The 26635-nt window shown below is 41.9% G+C and overlaps 4 protein-coding genes across 6 annotated transcripts in view; 3 read left to right on the top strand and 1 right to left on the bottom strand.

The window, feature by feature from the left end:
* The window catches only part of LOC308087478 (ankyrin repeat domain-containing protein 13C-like), a 51623-nt gene extending 36953 nt beyond the window's left edge, over positions 1–14670 (top strand). The window contains exons 7-13 of the mRNA XM_080431367.1: positions 3473–3617; positions 4631–4762; positions 5603–5764; positions 10026–10105; positions 11295–11393; positions 11890–11990; positions 12491–14670. Of these exons, the coding sequence (XP_080287493.1) occupies positions 3473–3617; positions 4631–4762; positions 5603–5764; positions 10026–10105; positions 11295–11393; positions 11890–11990; positions 12491–12621 (850 nt within the window). The 3' untranslated portion in view covers positions 12622–14670. The remainder of the gene's footprint in view (positions 1–3472; positions 3618–4630; positions 4763–5602; positions 5765–10025; positions 10106–11294; positions 11394–11889; positions 11991–12490) is intronic.
* Positions 1–19090, top strand: part of ptger3 (prostaglandin E receptor 3 (subtype EP3)) — a 186568-nt gene extending 167478 nt beyond the window's left edge. The window contains exon 3 of the mRNA XM_080431481.1: positions 19058–19090. The gene's annotated coding sequence lies outside the window, so the exon portion shown is untranslated. The remainder of the gene's footprint in view (positions 1–19057) is intronic.
* Positions 15460–24758, bottom strand: LOC308087538 (uncharacterized protein). 2 transcript variants are annotated; one of them, XM_080431480.1, is made up of 12 exons: positions 24350–24758; positions 23319–23452; positions 21196–21305; positions 20837–20917; positions 20688–20740; positions 20436–20569; positions 20140–20221; positions 18890–19012; positions 18342–18431; positions 17956–18027; positions 17556–17727; positions 15460–16862 (listed from the first exon to the last, which is right to left on the bottom strand). In XM_080431480.1, the coding sequence occupies exons 1-12, from the start codon at positions 24469–24471 to the stop codon at positions 16638–16640; spliced, it is 1398 nt and encodes a 465-aa protein (XP_080287606.1). In that variant the 5' UTR covers positions 24472–24758; the 3' UTR covers positions 15460–16637. The 2 variants fall into 2 exon arrangements, with proteins under 2 accessions (XP_080287606.1, XP_080287605.1); XM_080431479.1 differs by having other exon boundaries at positions 20837–20947.
* Positions 24759–26157: 1399 nt separating this feature from the next.
* The window catches only part of xxylt1 (xyloside xylosyltransferase 1), a 46208-nt gene continuing 45730 nt past the window's right edge, over positions 26158–26635 (top strand). For both annotated transcript variants that reach the window (XM_080431522.1, XM_080431523.1), the window contains exon 1: positions 26158–26616. The gene's annotated coding sequence lies outside the window, so the exon portion shown is untranslated. The remainder of the gene's footprint in view (positions 26617–26635) is intronic.

Consider the following 26635-nt stretch of genomic DNA (forward strand, 5'->3'; position numbering starts at 1 on the left):
ACATCGTGTCCTCGAGCAAGACTCTGGACCACAACCAGCTGCATTCATTGCTGCATTCATTGTAAATTATGAATGAGTGTCTGCTCAAACAAGTGATGAGAGAGATTTTTATTTTAAGCATTATACTTTATTAAGATAGGACAGTGACCAGAGACCGGAAAGGTAGAGAGAGGTGTGAGCTAACGTGCAGTATAGAGCCTTGGATTGTATTCGAACGAGGGTCAATTGCGAGCAACTTTATTTACCTATGTGGTATGCGCTCTTACTCACTGATTCACCAGGGTCCTCCTGATGAGACGTTTTACAATGTGTCAAAAAGCTTTTGCATTTGAACTACTATAGTTTGTCCTGAGTGCCACAGGATATTGTATCCACCTCTCCCATTACACAGGCTGACTCCTGTATTTAATTTCATGTGAAGAAAGCTCTTAAGAAGCAACTCTGTTCATCCATTATTGCAGTATTGGTATTTCTCTTGAATAATGCCCTGAAGTATCAGTATGGTGGAAAAAGCTTCACCAATATTATCACATTACAAGCCTGTATTAGTTTTATAAGAAAAGAAAGTATCCTTAAAAGGTACTTTCTAACTCTTAACCACTTAAACCTTATACTTAGTTGACCGACCGGGGTGCACCAGAGGCCTATACTCCTTTTCCCCTCTACACCAAATCTCTTTGCAAAGAAACAGCGGATCTACAAGCTTACAACGCGTCGCAAGCTTGTAGATCGATTGTTTTCGGCAAACGTTTGCCCCAGAATAGGGACACTGGGTGTATTGTCTGTTGTCTCTTTCGGCACACCACTCTCTCTCTGCTAATGGCCTATTGCGCCCGCGACGACAGCTTAGTTTGACTAAATAGAGTAAAATCTGTGAAATCAGCCCTCACAACCTGCCTCGCAGAGCGGCAAGGCATCTGTTTGCACATCTATTACTTCCCCGGTTCCTCTCCAAAATGAGAGAGCCAGCCTCTCAGAGGGAGAGTCCCTGTAGCATAGCATCCACCTTGCTTCCCTGCTCCCTCCTATAATGGGCCTGCGCGTCATAAGACGTCACTATCAATTACAGCTACCGGGCATCACAACTATCCTGTGTGGAATCCAAACGGGCGTGTTTTCCCTGGCCCTTGTTAATGGTAATATGTGCCGAGCTGCACAGTGCCGATACGGCGAGCTGTGGAAAGTTCAAATTAAGTGTTGAGGTTTACCTCATGCACTACAGCTGTGGCACACTGTCTATACGTACACACATCATGTTATGCTGCTCACCCATTAAATAGCTCTAGAGCTGTTGCTAGGTGCACATCACACACTCTCCTCTACAGGCGCCCGTTCTATTACCCCACACACACACACGCACGCACGCACGCACGCACGCACGCACGCACGCACGCACGCACGCACGCACGCACGCACGCACGCACGCACGCACGCACGCACGCACGCACGCACGCACGCACGCACGCACGCACGCACGCACGCACGCACGCACGCACGCACGCACGCACGCACTTTAGTTCACCAAAGCCACACGTGCATGGTATCTATCGAACTATATCTATGTGAATGTGCCTGTGCGAGTGCAGTGTAGTTGGTGAGTTTCTCATCATTATTCTCCAGTAGTTTTCCTGGGCTGTGAAATTTGGTATTCAAAATGTTGTTTTATTATCCTGGTTTGAGCGAGGGAGTGAGAGACACATAGGGAATAGGTAAATGTAGAGAGAGGGAGACAGAGCTAGAGACGTATCTTCATTGACATTCTTGCAGTGGTGTGTGAGAACCTCATCATTGTGAGCTTGTAGATCGGCTATTTTCTAATATCCTATGTATATAGAGTTAAACTGATTTAGATACTACATTAACTAATTTTGCTGGGGACCCCCTGGAAACCCCTCAAGGGCCCCTGGGGGTCCCCGGACCCCACTTTGAGAAGGCCTAGAGAGAGAACGTGGCCTTGAGTTGATGTTTGTGTTGCTCTTGTACCTTATCTTTCATTATCACTTCCTCCTCCCTCCGCCTCTCCTCCTGTTCCGTCTCTCAGTTTCCCATAACTGTCGTTTCTCCTCTTTCACTGTTCTTAATGCCCTCTCGTGTGTGTGTGTGTGTGTGTGTGTGTGTGTGTGTGTGTGTGTGTGTGTGTGTGTGTGTGTGTGTGTGTGTGTGTGTGTGTGTGTGTGTGTGTGTGTGTGTGTGTGTGTGTGTGTGTGTGTGTGTGTGTGTGTGTGTGTGTGTGTGTGTGTGTGTGTGTAAGCATAAACAAAAGTAAAAGGGGGGATCCTCTTTCATCGCAGGGAATGTGAATACACAATGTGAGGCTTAAATTAATAATGTGCGTTAATTGTTGCCATGGGAGATGTATAACCACTTTACGTTCATAACAGAGACCATGACCTATATCTGTGTAGTATGTGCATGATTTTGTTTGTGATTTTGTTTTACTATCCTTGTGTGGACTTTTGGTCCCCACAAGGATGGTACAATAAAAAAAAACACAACCTTGCGGGACATTATTTCTGGCCCCATTGGCCCAGTTATTATGTTTAAGAAAATGGATAGTTTTATTTTTGTCACAGGGACTTTCAATGCAGCCGCGGCGGCATTGCAGGTAGTGAAATGCTAGTACTTAGATCCCCTAATTAAGAAGATGAAAGTAGTCATAAAATAGTCATAAAAGCAAAATGCCCCCCCCCCCCTTTTTTTATTTACTCTAATGCGTAGTCCTACTAAATTGTGGGATTACAAGAATAATGGTACTGTTACAAATCAATGACCATGGAATTTCATGGTCTATCCAAGTTAGTTAGGACTAGTGTAACACACTATGCTAAGTATTTATCAATTATCATTATCAACTGAAAACAACAAGCAGATACAATAGGAATTTAACCTGAAATAACGGGAAAGTTCAACATTTAACTAATAGCATCTATGCTCCATCCACTGCACATACATGTTCCACAATGTTTAGCAGCTCCCATGGCTGTGTCATATTTTTGTGCAACACAAGTAAGTACATACAGTACTGAACTGCCCTGGCTATTCTTTTCCCATTTTATCCCACAAGCTAACACATACACAAGTTAAGAGTCTGTGTTTCCTGACCACTGCAGGGCACATGCTCACGGACTTGAGAGCCAATAGTGGGTTCCTGCAGTACTAGAGACTGCAGTTTCATGCGCCCTGCGTGTCGGACACTCAATCAATGGTTAATTTGTTTTGGGTCAAATTATTATTATTATGCTTTTTGCTTTATTGCGTGTAAAACAAAATGTGTGGCAATTTAAAAAAAAAGGATTAGCTTTAAAGGATTAGTTTGACAGCCCTAATATATACGTACATATACACGTTATAATATGGTTGTGGTTAGGATCAGTTTGGTCAGAAGCTTGAGTGAAATGTGCATTTTTTAATTAAAATTTTGTTTTGATGTCCCCACAAAGATGGTAAAACAAACCTGTGTGTGTCTGTACAGACTGGACACCACCCTGATAGACTTCACAGACATGAAGTGCCAGCGCGGTGATCTCAGCTTTATCTTCACCGGTGACGCCATCCCCTCCGAGTCCTTTGTGGTGCTGGACAATGAGCAGAAGGTCTACCAGAGAATACACCATGAGGTCTGTGAGATACCGACACAATATACCATTAGGTCTGAAATACCTACAGTGTAAAAAAGAATTTCAGGCCAAGGACCCCTTAGCCGAGAGAGAGATGAAGCAGGGACCCCCACTACATATTGGATTCATGCTAAATGTGTGTTTTTAGACATTTAACGATTTAAACACTCAATACTTTGTAAACTTGACCTTTGGCTCTGTACTTGGTCTGCTTTTTTCAGCTAATGTTCCCCCCAGAATAGGGATGTGAGGGTTCAAGTGGTTAATGTAAAAGTTACAAAATTAAGTCCCTATCATACAAAGATTCGGCGGCCCCCCATGCAGAATCTTTGAGGACCCCCTAGGGGCCCCGGACCCCCGTTGAAGACCCCTGACCTACACAATTCACCATGAGTTCTGAGACACCTACACAATTCACTATGAGGTCTGTGAGAGACACATGGCTGCGTGGATGCACAGCAAAGAAAACCTCTACATGGGAGGTTCCAGAAGTGTCATGCTCATACTGCAACAATACTCTGTTTGTGTTCACCCAGACACTTGACACAGTATATGACACAGTGTATGTATAAGTCCCTACCATTCCCCTAACATATACAGTAGTTGTTATTTTTGTTGGCATTCCTCTGTGAAAACCAATGGGGACTTACATGCTGCCATTCCATTTTGACTTTTCTAACACTATGTACAATGCAACATATTCAAGGCCCAGAAATAACCTGCTGAATGTCAAAATGTCACAGTGTTCCTTAAAGATTCAAACATTTTGTTTGTCAGCTTGTGTCTTGTCAGCTTGTGATTTGATGCTCCATCAAATCACAAGATACCTGCCAAGATACCTGATGAAACCTGATGAAGGTCGTTTAGACCGAAACATTGTAAGGAGATACCTGATGAAGGTCGTTTAGACTGAAATGTTGTAATAAACAACTTGTTTGCTGTAAGTGAAGACTGTGCGGGATCTCCATTTTGTCATGCTCCGGTAGCTGACCATCTCTGGCCTGTACTTTCAGGAGTCTGAGATGGAGACCGAAGAGGAAGTGGACATCCTGATGAGTAGTGATGTCTACTCTGCCACACTTTCCACCAAGTCCATCACTTTCTCAAGGGCTCAGACTGGCTGGCTGTTCAGAGAGGACAAGACGGTTTGTACCCTCTCTAATACGGCTATACTTACTATATCAATATAAATAACAATATACAACTCACACAATGGACTGTTCTTATTGCTGAGTTTGTATCTGTTTTTCAAAACAGTGCTTGAAAGTGTTCTACAAACAGTTATAAGTCTTTCTTGCTATATATGATTATACAATATGGGAATCAACATTTTAAATGGTATCTCCTCTCTTTCAGGAAAGTTTTATCACAATTACCCCTCACTGGTACGAATGGGAACTCTGCCTTTTCCCCTCTCTCCCCACTTAATAATCAAATACATCAGGCTCCTCTTCTCAGTGACCCTTGTCCGACTCCGGTAACAATGGTCGTTCTGTTATTCAAGACATTGTAATACGGTACAGAATGTCCGCATCTGCGATCATATTTCCTGAACTGTATCCAACGTCTTAAAACCCCCCACAAAGTTCAAAAGGAGGCACAGAGAGTTAAACATCCCAGCTGTGTAGACACAAGCCCACCAGACGGCTACAGGTGATGGTCTCTGTGGCTGAAAAAGCACAAACTGTATTAGATGTGGGCAATGGAGGCAAATGTATTACCGGTAACCACATTAACCCTGGCGTCCCCATTTTGGGCATAGCATCGTGACACGTTGTGAGCATGTGGTTCAGCTATTCTAGATATTTTTCGTAAGATGAAATATATGGTTCATGTCTGATATCATCGCCCCCCCTCGTCTCTTTCTTTTTCTGCGCTTTGAGATGTATTAAAATTCTATCACTCAGCGTGTGTGTGTGTTTCTATGTGTCTCTGTGTGTCTGTTCTTGTGTGGGTTTGACATTGCTGTGTCTTCATCTCTCCAGGAGCGCGTGGGAAACTTCTTGGCGGATTTCTACTCGGTAAACGGCCTGGTGCTGGAGTCCAGGAAGAGGAGGGAGCACCTGAGCGAGGAGGACATCTTGAGGAACAAAGCCATCATGGAGAGCCTGAGCAAAGGAGCCAACCTCATCGAGCAGAACTTTGAGGTGATGGATGGAGTTGATTGAAATAAAACATGAAAATATATATATTATTTAGATTTTATTTAATAGGGACGATGCTGTTTAACATAGTTTCTATACAGAGCATGAAACTGATCTGCATAGAGTTTATAGCTATTGCTAATGTTCAACTCTTGTCCCTAGTTGGGCTTTACATGGCACAGTGTAATTTAAACATACAGCTTTCATTATCATAAAACCACAATACACTATTTATATGGAAGTAGTACACATGATCACAAGAATAAAATACAAATAATAAACAATACACACAATGAAATACAACAAAAATTAAAAGTGCAATGCACAATACAATTTAGCTAAAGATGAGTATAGCTCTGGTTTTGTTTATATGTAAAGGGATGATTTTGCGCATACAGGGAACACAGGGATGATGAGAGAGAACCACATTATTTTATCTATCCTCTCTATTCATCTATCCCCATCTGACCGCCTGTTCTGCACACCCTTTTGTCGTGGTTACCAGAGATACAAACTTGTAGCTTTTCGGCTACAATAGCCGTTTTGAATCCAAATAGGGCAATTGTGTGACACGTGACCCGAAAAAACAACAACATGTCACCTTTTTCACCTCGGGGCTGTTTGCATGCCTGGGTTACACATGAATTATACTTGGTCGCGCACCGGTGTCACCAAAACAGCTGATCTACAAGCTCACAAAATGCGCCTTGTGAGCGTGTAGATCGGCTGTTTTCGGTGCGAGACATGATGTGCAAGTATAAATCGGGTATGAGTTTTTTCGTCTCCTCCTTTATCAGTTGTAAAAACGTGCTGACCAGGCTGCGAGTTGGGAGGGTTTAGGATCGCTGTGACCTTCTTGGCACTTGATAAAAGCAAGCGCATAGTAAGAAGGGGTGTGTTTGTAAAGATTCAGTGTACTTGTTGTGCCTGCAGCATATCCGCCAGTCACACCCTGAGACGGTACTGTCCTGGTGGACCATTGGGGTATGCCCAAAGTCTCAGACCAAATACACCTCACAACACTTCCCTTTACTCAGATATGGCTTGTGGAGCCTCCACTGACTTCTTAAAGTTATATTAAAACCCATTAAGACCTGAGGCGGATTCCATAAATGCCTTCTAAATCGGTAGTTCTCAAACTTTTTCATAATAAAAAATAATTCAACATTTTTCAAAAATGTTCAAAATAGTAAGTAAGTGTACAAGCTCGCAGCGTGGCACAAAGTGATGCGCTGTGAGCTTGTATATCTGCTATTTTTTTATTCCAGGTTTTAATGGCTTAAAGGGCAACTTTGACCATTTTAACCAGAATCCTATTGTACTGTTGTATAATTGACATCATAAAAAACAACCAAATGTGTTTTACGCAGGCTGGTGTGGTTTTTCAACTGCCTAGCCACACAGATCACACTGGGAAGTGCTAAGTCAGATTTTCACATCTTCCTGCAAAGTGACCCTTTAAGTTAAGGTTAGTCCCTACTGTACTCTGACAAACCCTGCAAGAACGGTATGGACTTCTCCTACACCGTCAACTCCAGACTCTTTAACGTAATCCATCTTTGCATGGTTTATGGAGAAATTCCTCAGTCTGACTCCTGTCTGTAGGTTCTTTGAAGTCTTGTTTGTTTCGGACATAACTCTAGAATGAAAACCTGGACCCAGTCACCTTGTTTTGTCTGTGCTGCGGGAACAGAATTACCCCACCCCTGTCCACAAACTGCACCTGTTAAGCATGTATTCTGAGGCCTAACGTCGCCCCCTGCTGGTGACATCGGCGACCTACACCTATACTCACACAGCTATATTCACAACCTCACCATCACTCGACTCTAGTATGTTCCAGAGTTTGCTCAACAAGCCCTTGTCAAAACACTGCACATAAAGCCAGTCACACACTGAAGACAAAGCCGCACAACACTCAATAGATGCCCTCTAACTGCTCGCTCCTATTGTCAAGTCCCTGTTGTTCGGCGTTGGGCTTTGTTTCATCAATGTGTCCTCTGTTTTGTGTCAGACTCTTCACAGGCCATGTACACTTGAGTCAATGCCCATCGAGCGACTGTTTTAGAGGGAGGGGAAAAAAATAAGCTAATTTATGTCTGTTAAATGGTGTGTGTGACTGCGCGCTTGTTTTGTGTAACCGAGTGCTGACATGGCAGTGCTACTGGAAACGATACATGGAAGTCGGATCGAGGAAAATAGCTAGGCAGGCTGGTTCCCTGTGACGTAGGTCTGTTTACGACAGTGATAGTAGCCGAGCCCCCCTCGGACAGCCCAGGGGGTTTTAGCAGGTCAGCCCTGCATCTGTGGACACAAGGGAAGCCCGGGGGGCTTTATGACAGAACCCGGCACTATTGATCAGATAGAGGAGGGCTAAAACCCATGGATGGGATAGGGAGGTGGAGCAGGGGAGCGGGGGGGGGCACACGGCTGCCAGACCGGCCACGGCTGGCATTCCAGGAGATCAGCCCCCCCCCCTTCCACAGGCTGTGTGTACTCTGTCCCCAATCACAACAGAGGACAGAGCTGTCACACACACATGCACACAGCGTGAGAGCTGGCGCTTATGAAACCACGGGGCGTCAGAGTGAAAACATCAACACATTGTGTGACGGACACAGTGCTGTAAGGCACTGTTTTTTCAACGGTGGGTCTGGGGACCACCAGGTGGTCCAAATGGATGCTTATGGGTCTGTAACCATAGTTGGTTCAATTTGTACGCTCAGAGTTAAATGAACACTGAGGATTTTACAGTGCAGATGGGGTCCCAGGGATAGAATATTTTATCCAATGAGGGGCCCGTGGCAACATGCATATTAAACTGGGGGTCCCTGATAGGGATCGGACGATAATCGTTATTATCGTTTTTCGTGATAAAAGAAAAACGCCCACAATAATCGTATCGCAGAGATTTTAATTTATCGTGAAATTGTCCTCCGTCATACTTAGACTAGGACGAATTAGCTTTTGTTGAGCTGCAAATTCAGTACCACTTAATCCCTCTATACTTGATAAAAACGGACCTGTAAAGAACGTTTGGTACACTCTTATTTGACTCTACACAAATCGATTCGCCAAAAATAGCCGATCTACAAGCTCACAACGCGTTTAGGGATGCTGGGGGGTTGAAGTGGTGAACAAAAGTGGCGTTTTAAGCATATTTGGATTATCGTTAAATGCAATAATTTTTGCCACAATAATTGTGACAAAAATAATAAATAATTTTGTCACAAAAATGTCATATCGTCCCATCCCTAGTCCCTGAAATGGAACAGGTTGAGAATTACTGCTGTAAGGGAAGCTAACGGCACAGGCCTAGCTGACTTTCCATCCGAATGGAGATAATGTTCAGCCTGTTGTAACGTTTTGTCTAATTATGTACCGTAGGTGACTGAGTGTTATAGAGTAAAGTTCTCAATCCACATTTTTGCATACAATTCTTTATTATGCAGAAAATGAGGTCAGTGTAGACTAGGAAATGGGTTTTTAACTGTGGGCTATTTAGTTAAAAAGCTGTGATGAGCTGGGGAGATCAATGTCGGGGGTAACGAGTAAAACTCTCACCTCCCCTCAACAACTATTGTCAAAGTGCCCTTGATCAAGGCACTTAAACCCCCAGCTGCTCCGGTGGAAAACGGTGCAAAACTGTGGCGGTAAAGGGCAGCTCCCGGGCGTGTGGGAACGAGTGCAATTGTTACCCCGGGGCGTCGCTATAAATAAAGTGTTATTAGTCAAGTTGCCCGGGTAAATAAGGGTTAGAAGACAAGAAACCTGTAATTGAGGTTAGACACAACCATTCCACAGCTATAGTATTAAGCTTGAGAGCGCTAATTATAAATCACTGTCACGTCTGCCCTGAGTTCTGTTGGCCCTTCCATCTGCTTTACTGTAGTCATTGTTTCACTGTCTCTGGTGGGTAGAACCTGGGTTCAAGGACAGTTGAGTCGGGGTAAAAGCCATGCCCTGCTGAAAGGCTTCCGGACTTTACTTCCACAGATGGTCATTAGTATACAGAATTATGAGAGTCAACACTGGTGAAGTCCTTTTGTGTGAGCATTAATCAGGTCATTTGCTTCAGTGGTGTGTTGGAGCCATCTAGTGGTAAGACATATGTTGTGCATCCTGTCACAGAGGCAAAATGTCAAAAGTCAATAAAGAGATGACTCTTAACTACTAAAGCTCAATCTACTCACCTTTTTTTTTTTTTACTTTTTTAAAACCATGATATAATAAAATATAATCTTTTGTACTCTTTGCTTTTCAGCCTGTGAGGAGGCAATCGCTAACAGCGCCATCACCCAACACCATCTCCTGGGAAGAATACATCTCTGCTGAGAATGGAAAGTATGTGTCTTCATTCATATAATAATACAAATATAAATTAACATAATGAATTGTTTATCATTCAGTATATTTATAAAATGAGAAAATGCTGGTAGTGTTTTATTTTGTGCGATTAATTCACATTAATTTAAACTGCTGTTTATGTTATAAGTACATCCACACAGAACTCGGAATATAACGTAGTGATAAAGCGACTTATTTATTTTTCGAAATTAAGTCTATTTTTCACTGCGAATGCAATCATCCACCTAATATGAATGAGGCATCACCAAATTAATAGTTTCATGTGAAAAAGTCGCGTTGCATTATCGCTGTTTTTTTGCCTCGCTCCAGGTCTATAGGGACCTTAACTCTCTCAGTGCCAATGAAATAAAAAAATATGTTCATACTGTGCCAGCAATTTTTTTTTTAAGTAAAAAAAAAGTGCTCAGGAGCCGAGATACAGCCTTTTTCAGTAATAAGTTAAAAAAGAAGTGAATGGAGCAGCAAATCTATATATATAATATTATTTTTTATTTCTTTTACTCGGGATTTTTTGTTCTTGGCACTGAGGGCATTCAGAAAAAACTCGGGATAACTCGTTTTGTGGCACTGAGAGAGTTAAGGGCTTAAGTTACCTTTGTACTACTTTCTCTTTTTTTGTTTCTTGTTTTGGAACAAACCTGTCCAAATGCACTTTCTGACAAGAACACAATACCAGTCCTAATTATTTGTTTACTAACATTGAGACTGGACGCACAGGTGATTGTTTCACGCAATCAATTTCCAACCTGTTGTTTCGGGGTGCGCTGTTTTCAGCACACCCCAACCCCCTCTTGTGTGTTGGATAGTGAGGCGCGTCCTAGTGAGACCTGGGCTTAAGTTACCTTTGTACTACTTTCTCTTTTTTTGTTTCTTGTTTTGGAACAACCCTGTCCAAATGCACTTTATAATACTTAATTGTGCCATCCATGCGCAGTCCTTTTTTCTATTTACTGTTTAGCTGAAATAACTGCACCAGTACCATTTCCTAGACTTTGAAAGGAATAAAAATGACTAATGCCAACAACCCTTAACAAAAGAAAAAGCCCCCAATTGTATGTTAAAAATGGCTGCTGTTGCAGGATAAAAGCATACAATGAAATGTTTTTGTTATTTCAATTGTCAAAAATGAGGAATTTAATGGATTGAGTTCTGTGTTTTTTGACAGAGCACCTCATCTAGGGAGAGAGCTGGTATGCAAAGAGAGCAAGAAGAACTTCAAGGCCACCGTAGCCATGAGTCAAGACTTCCCTCTGGGCATTGAATCGTGAGTGTACTGTTTTCTATATTTCTTTGCTTAAGTAAAGTTCATAGATTCTTTGACAGAGACAGACAGAATCTTAGCTTCTGCTGTCTCTGTTGTCATGTTGTTTATTGGGAAGGTTGGGGTACCTTTTGAATTGTTTTTTTTGTATTATATCTTCCATGCACACAACAGTGACAACATGCACTTGAACATTAAGCATTCAAAATATATATTTTATTCTACTTCCTGTCTTAGAAGATAACCTTAACCACTTAAGCACTATATACAATATAAGCTCAATATAACATCACAAAACGTTGCAATGCGACGCATTGTAGATCTTCTATTTTTCTTTTAAAGACAAATACAAGCCATATAAATTTGGCTTTGCTTTAAAAAAAAAAATGTGAACATTTTTACCTATAACGACATCAGGATGACAGTTGTTCCTTCCTGCAGAGACATAGCCAGTATAACATTAATTTGTGTATTCCCTGTTGGATGTGTTCCTGCTCAGGTTATTAAACGTTCTGGAGGTGATCGCACCCTTCAAGCACTTTAACAAACTCAGGGAGTTTGTGCAGATGAAGCTGCCCCCTGGCTTTCCTGTCAAACTCGGTAAGTAGCCAGCTACTCTGCATGCTTGTTTGAGTACACATGGACATCATCATTACACGCTCTCTACAAACCAAATCTCTTCGCCAAAAAATATTCGAGCTCTCAACGCATCACGTTATGAACTTTCAGATCTGCTATTTTGCCAAATGTCCGCCTATTATATAACATGCCCAGAATAAGAATGCTAGCCTAGGGTTCATGTGATTAAAATGCTAGTTCTATTTCAGGTTTAAATTCCTCTCACATTGGGTGACAAAGGCCTTAAAGTTTAAGGCTTAAACTGATCTTCATTAGTTAAGTTGCGTACAGGAATAGCTTCAAACTTGTAGCTACATTTCCTCCTATTTTCAGTAAGGAAAGGTGAATGAGAGAAGTTAGAGATGTTGCCCAGGCATGCTGGATTGGACCATGAAGTAGCGGGAGAGAATTGTAGTAGTGATGGGCGTGTAAATGTCTAAACCCTTTTCAATGTTTCTGATGCTTTTCCTCGCCCCCTGCAGACATCCCAGTGTTTCCTACAATCACGGCCACGGTGACATTTCAAGAGTTCCGCTACGACGAGTTCGACGCGTCCATTTTCACCATCCCCAATGAATACAAAGAGGACCCCAGCCGCTTCCCTGACCTTTAAACTCTGGCTAAAGGCAAGCTGCTGCTATGCTCCGAAACAAATTGTATCTAATGCAAAATGACGATGTTTAACACGGCATGAAGTCCCACTGGGGCTGAAACTTTGTCATTTTATATTGTATACGAGGTGTTTTTGGAGCTGCGTAATATTGCATATTCAATAATACGCTTTCACTTTGGATTTCTCTCAACCCAGAGGCAGGGCGGGGCGGATAACTACATCCATTGGGCAACTTGGAGTCTGAAGATCTCACCTTTTGAAAGGGCATTGAAGTTAACACGGGTTATGAACGAACAGAGGAACGAGAGGAAAGCTTGAGGGTTTTAAATGGAAAGAGAATGGATTTCTGTGGCTGTTAACGTCTGTAAGTATGTATGTAATGTTTATAAAGGGATTGTGTTGAGCTGACGTGTAGTAAAGCACTGTAAAGTTACCGTGTCTGGGATGTTAACCACTTGAACCCTTACCCTTTCGACATTTACTTCATCGTACGGCAAGTAGCGAAAATAGCCGATCTACAAACTTGTAGATCTGCTATTTTCACTATGTTTGAAAATGTTTTTTTTTCTTTTTTTCCCAAAACAGGGACGCCAGGGTTAAAGTGGTTAAAAAGGGATTCCATTGAGATTGACAACGCCTAATGGTCAATCCTCTTTAAAATCAACAAGTAAAACAAATACTTGTGTTTTCTGTGTAATGAGTACTATCCTGAACTTGGAACACCGCACTTCTAGGCACTAACTAGATTCACTACAGCAACCCAGTATTGGAGCTGACGTAGGCAGAACGGGTGGGACCTGTGCTGCCACTTGATAAACCATCACTAAGTGCTGCATTTGAAAACTCATATTATCAGAGAACCAGGGTCATGAAAGTAACCTCAAGTTTTCATGGAAGCCACAATAGAAACACTACGGATCTGAATGGTACCGCAAGGTCTCATCGTTTGACTGTGTGTGGCATTATAAGTTAATATGTCTAAGCCTTTTTTTTCTTATCCTACCTTTGTAAACCATGTAAGAAACTGTACAATCCATCTAAATGAAACCTAACGCAAGGTGTCTGTAGGGGTTAGTGAGTAAGTGAATGAATGGATGCTAAAGTAAAATGTTTTGCCATTTTTACACGTTAACAAAGAACAGGCTTTTCCCTCCCTTTTGCGCAATGTGTAAATACATCTGTTTTATGAGTTTTTATCCGTTTTAATTTTATTTGTCTTTTGATTATTTTTCTTCTCTTTGTGTTGATGGGACTATGGTGTCCTCTGTAAGAAAAGCTGTGTTCGTAAAGCTTTGTGGGAGTTGATCCAACAGGTCACTGGATTGGTATCATGGTGGCAGTAGCCATTTTGTACATAGTTATGTGCTGGTAAAACAAACTAAAAAGAAATAATAATAATAATAACCTAATTTCTCAAACAGTTTTCCACCTCATTTAGTAGCCTGTACACCCCCTCCCCCTCAGATGTATGGAACAACCATTCATTTCCACAGGGAAACAGAGCACAAAAGCACACTCATTCTGTAGAATGCTGCAAAGTGCTGTTCTTGCAGGTAGAGCTTCTTTATATCGCTTAAGATTGCTTCTTTATTATTGGCAAACCTGGGCTACACCATGTGCTCATTATTTATTTATTCGCTTTGATCTAAAAAGGTATTATGCTGAACGTCACTAAATCTGGCTAGGGGTCAGTTAGGGGAAAATAAATGTGGACTACTCAGATGTGGTGCTGTTTATTCTTGGTGCCAGACCTTACCAGTGTGGAACAATGTGCTTATTGGTATTATTGGTATCCATATTAAACATCGAAAGTAGCCAAATACAGTAGCTTTTTTTATTTTCCTTTAAAATTTACTCTACTTGTTAGTGCAACCAATGGAAGTGTTCCTCCTCTCCTGTGTACGATCTACACTACAGGTTATGACTTGAACTGCTTGGACATTTACATGTATTCTGTTTTCATGCATCGACATCATGCCAGTTGTACAGCAAGAACCCTTGTATAAGCCTGCCACACTATTTTCATATAAAAATGTACTAAAATAAAAAACCCACATACCTAAATTGATATCGGATCTTACTTGGATTTTATGGATTACATCAAGTGAAATATTAGGTTTCTTTGTACATTACTGATGAATATCAATTACAAGACTGGGTAGAGAGGCTGTTTCTCCCCTTCAATAATACCAATTGGTATTGTATATCATCATTGATTAGTCACATTTACGAGGTATAACTTGTAAGGATTGTGGAATGAGCAACACAGCTAAACGTGTCAGGTCCCCAAATTTTGCCAAAATCTCCCAATGCTTCTGTTGGTAATCGCTTTTATTTTTGAGCGACCTGGTGTGCGACACTGTGCATGGGTCCTGCAACTTTGTCGAGTTTGTGTATGCTCCAAGCAGCAACACTGCTCCCATGGAAACATGCCACGTTTCCCTTCAGGATAAGGCCTGTGCAAAAATGGTGAGTGGTAGCATTATTCGATGCCAGCCCTGGTACCGTTTGCAAACTTGAACCAAGTTCCGTGAGACTGGTGAAGTCAAGGAGTGGCCGTCCCAGGAAGACAACACCCCAAGACCGGTTCCTCACCCTTGCTTCATTGAGGAACCATAGGCTTTCTTCCAGAGATTTACAGGCAAGATTTGCACTACAGTCCCACAGACAGATCTGTCAAAGTTGAGTAGTTAGGTTTGATAAAATGCTGGTGACAAATTTCACGTATGTGCAAATTTACAGTGATAATTGATAAGCCCTAGCGGAATGATCTGTGGCATAATTAAATGTCTACTTCAGTCAGTGGAATTGTGTAGAACATAATCACACGAAGCAACGCTCATTTGACCCATTTTATTATAGACTTTCCTTTGTAAAACATGTTGTAATCCACTAACACTTGATTCAATCTACAGGAATATGAGAAGGGCTGGAGAGTTACAGCAGGACTGAAATGAAAAGGTTACAGTTCCATACCAATTGAACAACAAGCCCCCAAACAGAGCAGAAACCAGAAAAACAAAAGCTGAACCGCACCAAATGCAAAATGGTGCTCATTGATAACCCATTATGCTATGTTGCATGACAGTATCACATTATTTTCAGCGAGCGACACCATCGTGTGACAAAGTATAAATTAGGCGTTATGTAGTTAACAGTCTGAATGTACAATTTGGATCCAAAACCTGGCCGCTGAAATGCTTAAAATATAATATACACCATTTCAAAGGCAGAACAAACTTATGTCAGGATGACTAAAATATTCAAAGGAAACCGGTTACAAAGAAAACATTCAACAAGCTCTTCAATGTAAAGTACAACAATGGGACAATTTAATACCATGAAAAATTTTTTTCAGATGTTCTTTTTTTCCTCTCTCCTAACTCGTTCGCCCCTTTTCCTTAAAAAAATGTTTACTGTCCTTTCCTACACATGCTTGCTAGATTCTCTGTCCGATACAGAGGTAATTTGACTATCCCCCAAACAGTGCCATTTCTCTGTAATGCCTGATTTACACCTAGTTGTGCGCCTGTGTCATGCACCTACAAGCTTGCAGCGTGACACGCTGACAGCTTGGCAACTTTTGGTGCACATTACCCACACACAACTAAGTAGAACTCGGGCTTATGAGAAACAGAGGGGGAAAGAAAGGGATAGAAAGTTTAAAATGCAAAAAAGAATACTGTACACCCCCCCTCCTTCAGTTAAGACTACAAATCATTCACAAGTTTAAATTCTCACTTCCTGGGACCAGGCACTACAGAAAGCATGTAGTCCAATAGTTCTCAAAGTGGGGTCCAGGGACCCTCAGGGTTCCTTGAGGGGGTTCCAAATGGACCCTCACAGGTCAACTCTGAGAGAGTACAAACGGAACCAAATTCCATCGGTACTCTCTCAGAGTTATGGGGGCCTTTGAAATTAAAAGGTTTTGGTGAGAACCACTGATGTAGCCTAACGTTAATCTTAAAAACGACAAAAGGACAGTGTAGCTTGTGTTGAGTACTATGTGTTCGTAGTCAGTCGCTCATCTCCATGTCCTCTTGGTGGTGGTCGTCTGAACCGTTCAGCTTAGACTTCTTGGGGATGTCTACCTCGGGCCTCTCCGACTCGTCCTGGTTTTGCGCGGACGAGGCAGAGTCCCCAGAGTCGCTCTTCTGCTCGTCGTCGTCCTCCTCCTCCGCCGCCGCTCGCTCCTTTTCGCTGTCATAGCCCTGCTCCTCTTCATCATAGTCCCTGGTCACCTACAGCAACAGATTAGCTGGTTAGTGTTGGTAACTTTTTTTTTGCAGATGTCGTCGCTGATGATGGGTGAAAACTTGTATGTCCAAAACTGTTACTTTTCAGTTAATGGAAAAAAATTAGTTATTTAGTCACAAGCTCACGTCATCACAATGAGTGCCAGTTTTTTTTTAAAACAGGGTACACAGTGCCTGGAATTTTAACCATTTTTGAACCTTTTTCAAGTAGTCACAAAATATTTTCAGTGATCACCGTCCTCACGGTGATCCCCTCATTACACACACAGGGGTCTCGTACAATCGGGGGAAAAAAATTAAAAACATTAGGTAATCCGTTCCATAGTTGCAGCCAGTTGAAAATAGTCGAAAAATAGTCAAAAATACATAATTTAAAAAAAATGTACACAGGAGCCGAGATACAGGCTTTTGAAGTCATAAGTTAACCAGGAAGTGGATTGGAGTCTAAATCTTAAAAAAATGATATCTCCTGGTGCTGATTTTTTTTTTTTTCTCAAAAACGGTCCGGACCGTTTTTGGCACTCCTCGTTTGGATTATGAAAAACTGTCCCGACCGTTTTTGGCACTCAATGTGTTAACGTCAAGAATACTACAATATATGAAGGAATAAATGTGCAGATTAAACAGATCTGATTAAAAATAACAGGACAAAATCTGTGAAAATAAAAACCAACCAACCTTTACGTCTCCTTTCTCGCTGTCAGACTTGCGGTCGCGGTCTCTCTCTTTCTCTTTCTTCTTCTTACTGGTGGAGCGTTCTCGTTCATCCCTGCTGCGGTCCCTGTCCTCCTTCCTGTCTCTATCGCGTTCTTTCTCTCTCTCCTTGTCCTTCTTCTTCTCCTTCTTGTGACTTTGGATGTGAAGAAAAACGATTAGAATCAACTTAATGGCTTTCCTTGCGTTATTATTTACTTGTTCTTAACACATTGCTGTTTTTATAATAAAAACCCAACCTCCATTAAGAATAATGAATTATAGAATTCAATAAAGTTGAGTAAAATAAGGTAATGTACAACAAACATGTATCCCTTCTATTCCTGGGAACTATAAAGGAAGGAGGGGAGTGTCCTGTTCTCACCGTCTAGGAGAGGGAGATCTGGACGGCTTCCTCTTCGGGGAGCGTGATGCACTGCGGCTTCGCTTTCGTCTCCTGTTTAGAGCGCATTTAAAAAATTAGAAACACATTGTGATTAGTCATGTTCCCTCTTTTTTCCAGTCATGACATGATCACATTTACACAGCGGTGGTACTCAGATGTTTTACCACCCTGTAAAATACTCTAAATGCATTTAAAATGTAAAAGTACTTAGTTACTTTACAATACATTTATCTATCACTTTGTGCAAATTTATACTCCGATAACCCTTTTGACAAACATAATTGCAACGAACGTGATGTATTTTCAAATGGAGGACAACGTGGCTTCCGTGGGGTATTGTGCATTAATCTTTAAGACAGCATTACCGGCTGATGCTTCGAGACCTCCGGGCACTGCTGTAACTCTTGGGGGGCGTTTTCGAGCGTTTCTTAGACTTCTCCTCCTTCCGCCTGTCCCTAAACAGTAGAAGAGATGAGCATTGGAAAATAAAATGAGCTTCTAAAGTAAAACACAGTATCTCAAGTGCTGTCGCCTAATAGTTATCAGGACGGGTTTGTGACTAGAAAAGTACTCATCAAACCCCCCTCCCCCCAAAATGGCTGGGGGAAAATGTTGACAGTAAATGAATAAGCTGCATTTGAGATCACACTGAGGCAAAGGCAATTTACTGCTCCAGTGGAGATGCTTAGGTATAAGTTATGTGCAATAGTAGCAGGTGTTGGAAAAACATGTGGTCAGCAAAATATGTTTCCATGACTAAAAATGACAAAAATGATGACTGGCGATTATACAGACATACAGCATAATGCATAAGTTATTTAAACCCAGGCATACAAAGATCTTGAAATCGCTGAATTATGTCAAGTAATTGTTTCACTGCTAGAAGCAGGACAACGGAGGAAGGGACGCTGACCTGGATCTGCTGCGGCGGGGTCTCTCTCTGGAGTGAGACCTCCTCCTCCCTCCCCCCCGCGGGCTCTTGGACCTTCTCCTGCTCCTGGAGTGGGACCTTCGGCGGGACCTGCTCTTCGACCGCCTGTACACACAAAGATGATAAGTAAGTCAAGCAAATTTTGGGAAGGTCCTAGACCACCAACTACCGATGTTTTGACAATATTTTGTTAACAAGTGCAGGCAATGCATGTTCTAATTATTATTATTATTATTTTTTTTACTATAAGCAAAAAATAAAAATGTACACCAACTTATTTGATCTATGATGGGGATTACTTTATTTTATTTAACCACTTAAGCCCTATTAAAAACAAATCAGATGAAAGCAGATCCTACGAGCTCACCATGTATTCGCAATGAGACGTGAGCTTGTAGAAGAAAACTTTTGAACATTTTCGGCTACAATGACATGCCCAAAATAAGGACGGCAGGTTGAAAAGTGGGCAAAGAATTCTGGACACATAGGCCGCATACCGATACCAATGTAATCGGAACGACTGATAAATCGGTCTGGTCCTACTGATATTCAATGCCCATTAGACATAGGACCGTGACCACATTTTCACACATTGTGTGTTCCCTCCAGACATTTGTGGACGACATTCCTTGCATTGTTGATGTCGTTAGCCAAGAGACAGCACTTCTCAGTGAGCAGCACTTAGCACCCTGTGTTCACCTCTTTTATTAGCCACTCTATTTTCAAAAGGCCACTTTACTGAATATTCATGTACAGGGTGCTCACACCAGAATCTTGCATACATTATTCCTTTCACTGCTGTTGTAAGGCAAAAGATTTGACCTGTCCGTCAGCCATCGACACCTCCCACAATCCTGTGGGCACCTCTTTATTTATCGAATACCTACCTAGCAATGTTAACCACTTAAGCACCAAAAAGAAAACTTAATTATTTTTGAACAATCTACAAGCTCTCAAAGCGCAGCAAGCTTGTAAATCATCTATTTTTTATAAATTTTCGCCCGTCTACAATAACATGTTAAAAATCAGGATGCCAGGGTTAAAGTGAGTAGATGCTCGGACAAATTACTTGCTTGTGGCTCTTGTTGCTAAGAGACTACTGAATACACATCTAAACAATGGCTCTCCTGCTCTGAATTAAATAACCAAAATATTTGAAACCACCAGTGCTAAGAACAAGATTGTGTTGCAGCGTGTTCTGTACATTTAAACTAACATTTAAACTTGTTTACCTGTGTTTGGAGCGAGACCTGGACCTCCTGCGCCTCGACCTGGACCTGGAGCGGGAATGTTTGCGCTTTTCATCCTTCTTGTCTGCAAAGAAAACGTAAAAAAGTAAGATCTACCATTGGCTGGAATATCAAGGATGTATCAACACAGGATGGACAAGTTGGCCAATGAGATGATCGAACATATCATGCTACAGGATTGTCTCCCTAACCTGCAGAACAGCCAGATGTCCAATTTGGATAACTCATGCTTGGTTCAGCAAATCAATAGACCAGCAAAAGAAACAAGGTGTACTTACTCCCTGGTTCAATAGCTGCAGAGATGAGTGACTGCGCCTCACGGACTCTCTTCATGGCCTCCTCAATCTCCTTGTTCGAAGAATCAGCTTTTATTCCTGGGTTCATGTTTAGTCCACCTGCCATGGGATTCAACCTGCAAGGACATCAATGGATACAATTATTCAATCACAGATAGCTGAGTGCAGTCTATCTCCTTATACAAAGATACATGGAGTTCTGTTCTTCAAATACTGTAGAACTGGTTTTCTTACTTCATGGATGGATCCATGGATTGCATGAGCTTCAGGAAGTCGGCTGAAAATGCCTGAGGAGAGATGTGTCGATTACCGATATAGTTTTGATTTGAAACAAGATTTAACAAATAAATACTCTAGTGAATGCAGTTAATTCAAGTCCTTACCTGGGGGTTCATGTTATGTCCTTGCATTCCCATGGCAGCCATTTGTTCCATGTTGGGACCTCCAAAAGGCGTCCCTCCCATCTGGAACATCAGGCAGTCACTTATAAGATTCTTGATTGAATGAAGGCAAAGGTTAACTGTCCACGCTAAGGCAAGTGAGCAAATAAAGTAAAGGGCTAGCACTGCTTTGTCGTTAATTCATAATGGAAAGGCATTCAACCCAAAACAGGGACACATCCCCCTAGCTCACAACATGTCATTATGCAAATGTTGTGAGCTTGTTAATTGGTTATTTTAGCCATTCGTTGTGCAACAAAGTACATAAGGCTTAAGTGGTAGACAGTCAAGAAAACACTCACCGATGCCATAGGATTTGGCGTTGGAAGAAGGCCTCCACCTGGCATCATTCCTGCCACAGCATTGGCTGGAGCTAGCAGCGACAGAGCTTTAGTCTCATCAGGAATAACTCCTGGAGAAAGAGAACAAATAATCAGTTCATATCTAAAACCCTTATACACAACACTCAGACAAGACTTATTGTACAGACAGGCCACCTGAGTTTAACTACCCTTACCACCAGAGAGAAAAAGAGAGATGCAACAAAAGAAAATACATTCCACTTTTTGTCTTGTCTGTAAATGTTGCTCCCTAACCTTTTTTTCTCCTTCTTCCAAAATAGTAATAATTTCAGAAAGTAGCAGCTATGATTTTCATAAGTCACAATACACACTGCCAAGATTTTATCACCTGTACTTGTTTTTTAAGTCATGAACCAAACGTAAGCAAGCACAGCCGGTTGTCCAGTGGGGTGTGCTCTCAACTTTCATTAGATGTTTTATGAACAAGCGACTCGCGTCGGCTGCTTCGCTATAAAGCACACAAAAAACATCGAGATACAAAAAACAAAGTTCATAATTTGGGAGTAAACAAGTAGGGTACATTTAATCACTTATGGTGCATCACTTACCATTACCATACAGAAAAAGTGGAACCATATTCCCTTTTCTGGGCTTTTGCCGGGGGCTACATTTGTTGGAGCTCACCACAGCACTTACATTAGCCACAATATAGTAGTGCTATCCATGTTATAGCATGGTTACATTAGGGGGCAACAGTAACTTGCTACAAACAGGAAACAAAATCAAGGATACATAGCATTGCAGAGATCATATCAAGTAAGGGCTATTGCCAGCAAAAGCCTTGATAGAATCGTGAACTATGTGGCCAATGCTGAGAAATAAAACACAGAACAGTACAAATGAAAAGGGAAAATCTTATGGAGATGATGATCCATGGTTGAGCAATCTGAAAATAGTCTAATTGCAAATCTAACAATTTATATTTCCATGGAGAGAGAGAGAGACACACACACACATACATACACACAACACAAACAAACATTAACAACCATACACTCGTACATAACAGACAACACTTGAGAAACAGGATAAGGCTGCAGAAGACAAAACTGTTGGTGGCATTTTCAGCAGGGCCTGGTATATAGGGCTGGCTGAACCAGGAAAAAGAACTGTAAAACACAACAACAAAAAGAAACACCACCGTTAAATGTCAAATTCACTCAACCCTTTGAGAGTTATGTGTGGAGAGGAGCAATAAAAAGCATAATTCACTGCAACATCAAGCAGAGGCTTTTAATACTACTTCTACCTCTGATATGTTAGCGCATTGGGAATTTGGGAACAGAAACGCACTGAATCTGTGTACAATGTTAATATATGGCTAGGGTGAATTTGTTGTGGCTAAAAATGAAAAGAGAGCTTAGCATGAGTGGATATCATCAATAGCTAAAGTGTATGCTGCTGATAACTTTCCAGAGCATCTGCTGGCAATGACTTCCACATCTATTCTAGCATGCATAACCAATCAGTTCATCTAACTTACATGCTTTTGCAATTTTCTTACATACCCACTGATTTAAGCAAGTCAAATTTGGAACCAATAGTTCGTTTTCAAAACTTCTTCATTCCAGATTCCTGCATCTTTTTTTATAGGTTATTGTGTGGCTAATCTTTTAATGAAAAGATGCCTTGAACAAAGAGAGAGAGAGAAAAGAGAGTTAATATTTTACGGCATAACAACAGTGAGAAGGGGCTTGCGAGCCTGGGTGCGATTAATTTTTCTAATCTCCTGACGGCAGCAGAGGACCATTTCAGCCAGCAAGGAAGGGGCTCTCTGCAAATGCCTTGTCCACTACGAAAACCACAACACAAATCACAGAGAGAGAGGTTTACAAAAAAAGGCTAGATTGTATGACATGGGAACACATACATTTCCCCCATTACATCCCTACAACTATCAAGCAATGTGAAGCTTTGATAGATTTGCATTCAACTTTGATCAGTGAGACTAATTCCCAAGTGGCAGTGTCTGTAGTAGCCCAATCAAAATGTGTCTACACATCGTGTTGCACCTTTCCTACACAGTAGAAGGAAGAGGGGCAAAAATGAAAACAGAAACCCACCTTCAGCAAACGGGACGACAATCAGGGCCCTGTCCACGAAGACAGTGTTGGTCAGATGCTGGGACACACCCACTGACTCGGACTCATGGAACTTTACAAAACAGACACGTGAAGTCACAGGCAAGGGAGAGTCACTGGAAGAAAATACAAACATGTTGTGCAAAGAATACAAACAAAGGGTTTCCGACATGCCTTCTCTCTGAAGCGGGACTCAAATGTTGTTGGGTTTGTCGTCTCCCTAGTAAAAATCTTGCAGATGACATTCTAATCTCTACCTGGGGACAGAAATGGACAGTGTGTCGTACATTTCCTACCTGTACCGACGCCAGGTGTAATTTGAAGAGTGAAAAACGACAAAGCACAGACAATTCAATCACATTAGCTTCTGCTACAAGGAACTTTAAATATGGCGTTTCACTTCAGGTCAGTGGCTTAGCTTCTAAACTACTAGGCTAGGGTCTGGAGGAGGATCGTTGCATTTTAGCATCAGCAAATCGACTTTACATTTCCACCAGTAACGTTACAGTCAATGCATGTATGAGGAGGATAGCCTTGAGACAAGTCATATTATTATGACCATCTTGATCCACGGCTAGTATGAGGATTTCTAAATCAGGTTGAAAACAATGGGATCATCTCCTCTCTATAGTTAGCATCTCCCCAGCATAGATTTAGGGAGACATTAAATGTGCTACAATTAATAGTATACTATCACATTATCGCCGTTTGGAACCTCACTGTCCACGATAGCTCCGGAGCTATGGTGGAGAGTTAGGTTCCAAACGGGGCTAGTTATCATATAGTGGCATAATCTATCCTAGAGTTGGCTCACTAACTCAAAAAAAGCCTATTGTGTGTAGTTGTCGCTTGCTGAAAAAGAACAGATCTACAAGCTTAAATTGTAGATCTGTTCCTTTCAGCCGCCGGCGGCGAGTTGACCGCGCCAGGCCTCCCTCCTCCTCCTCCTGAATACATACAACACAGGGCCTGTGTTTAAAGCCTGGGGCTGCAAAGAAACATCAGTTACTCACTCTGGAGGAAACAACTTGAGCTCCTCGATGTTCCCCAGGAACCCGAACAGAGTCCTCATCTGCTCCGAGGTGGTGCTGGGGGACACGTTGGTCACCTGGATCACGTTGGTGTGGACACTCATCTTGGCGAGCTGAGCTGAGCTGGTGCTGCTGCTTGATTGTTAGCAAAGCAAGCTAGCAAGGTAGCTAGCTAGCTAAACTAGCTAGCTTGTACAACAGCGGTGCGGTTTGTTTTTAATCTACTAATAATAACACGGGGGTGGATCAAAACACTCAAGTGATGTAAAAATGCACTATTCCAAGCAAATAGATGCCGCTGGTCGTCAGGCACGAGAGAAAACCAACATGTTTGTTGATGGTGTAGAGATGATAGGGTACCTCCAGTTCTACAGCCGCGCGACACACAACAAGCTGCAACAATGAACAGGAACCAGCGTTAGGGCGGTCGTAAACTCTATGGTGAGTTCCGGTTTCTGACTTCAGAATAAAACCGATAGAGTTCTAACCACCCAACGCGCTCTACAACATAGAATAGCCACCACCAAAAACAAAATAAAACGAAATAAAATAGAAAATAACAGTGTTTGGTATTCTCCAGGAGGTGATTTACTCCGTTTTTGATAGAAAGGTACCGCCCTGTTCCATTAACTCTGGTCCATAGCATTAGAAGGAGTTCTCCTTAGTCAGGGGTCCATGTATTTTGTTGTATTTTGGGCCTGGGCTGTATTATTTTTGGGCGGTGAAACCGCCCCTATAAGTGAGATTTGGAAAAATGTACATTTTCCTGCGCTGTGATCTGGGCCCAGGAAATTTGTACAATTATCCTGCGCTGTGATTGGCCAATCACAGTCTATTCAGGACTGTGATTGGCCAGTGTCACATGACACATGTGCATAGCCCTATATAAGAAACCATAACTTGAAAAAAACCAAAAATTTGTTTTTTTCAAGTTATGGTTTCGTCCATCATAAAGAGTGTTTCAATAAATGTATTTATCTTTTGTACATGATTGGTTGACTCCATTCAGTATTGTGATTAGCTAGCAAGACACCGCCCACTTCACACAGGGTGTGATTTTTAACTATAAGGATAAGGATAATTCCTTTTAACAGGTCGTTCATGAAAGTCCTTGCGGTCTTGTTTCCAATGAGAACCTGTGAGCAATTGGGGTTAAGAGTCTTGCTCAGGGACAAATTTCATATCATCGGCACATATGCTGGGATAGCCTGGAATCGAACCTGGGGCAACCAGGGCCAGCTGGTTCCCTAGGCGGGCTCACTAACCACTCAGCTATGGCCGCGCCCTATGTATATGAAAGTTTTTACTTTATTACTTATTCATTACTTGTAATAAAGGGGGAAAAAATCTATAATTGTATCCCTCTTCTGTGATATACAGGACCACAATGGAAACAAGCCCGTATTGTGTTAACCGTAGACTTCATTTTGAAGGCAACAACATCAACGTACGACTTTATTTTGAAGGCAACAATATCAACGTACTTCCGACCGTTGTGTGTTCAGCTCTGTGTGACTTGACGCACATTTTTAAAGCTCTCCTCACACTTTGCGGGGGAATTCATCTCAACAAATGGAGGTTCAGGTTGTGGCTTGTGCGCGTGACTGACAACATTTGAGGAAAACAACAAGGGAATAATAATATGTGCGGTCCCTGGGCGAAACACCCTGGAAAGAGGGAGTCCCGTGTTAAGCAGAAGAAACAGTTACAATTCTAACGTTCTGTTGACAGCAGCACAGTGCTTAGTTTTATGTATTTATGTATGTTTATGTATGCATATCTCCAGAAGGTGGCGTAGTAGGTGCTTCACAGCGAGTGTAACCCTTCAGAAAAGTCAATGAAGAAAAACTCATCAAGTTTCACCGCTCAAATCCATGTTGTGTTTAGTGTTTATTAATAACCTACCGCACATTCATAACATTATGTCATGACGAGCATGCTGTCGTACTACAGTCATACGTTGGTTGCTTAGAGCGGGCCGGGGGGAGGCGACAGATGCCCAGTGCTTGTTAGTTAGCATTGTGGCTAGCTCAGCTTGTCAACATTGAGATGTCAGATGTGTTTTTAGCCTCGCAGAAGCTGGAGGATACAGACAGTTCCTATACTGTGTGTTAATCTGAGACTTGCGTGTTGTTGACTTGCTGTGAAATGCATTATAACGTAGTGCCAGTGAAATGTGTTGTTCCTCAAACAAGCTGCTGGGTTTACTCTGAACAAGCTGTCATCATCATCACGCTGGAACCAGATCTGTAAGTAAAACACCACTCC

The sequence above is a fragment of the Gymnoscopelus braueri genome, assembly GCF_963280865.1.
Source record: "Gymnoscopelus braueri genome assembly, chromosome: 6".
NCBI lineage: Eukaryota > Metazoa > Chordata > Actinopteri > Myctophiformes > Myctophidae > Gymnoscopelus > Gymnoscopelus braueri.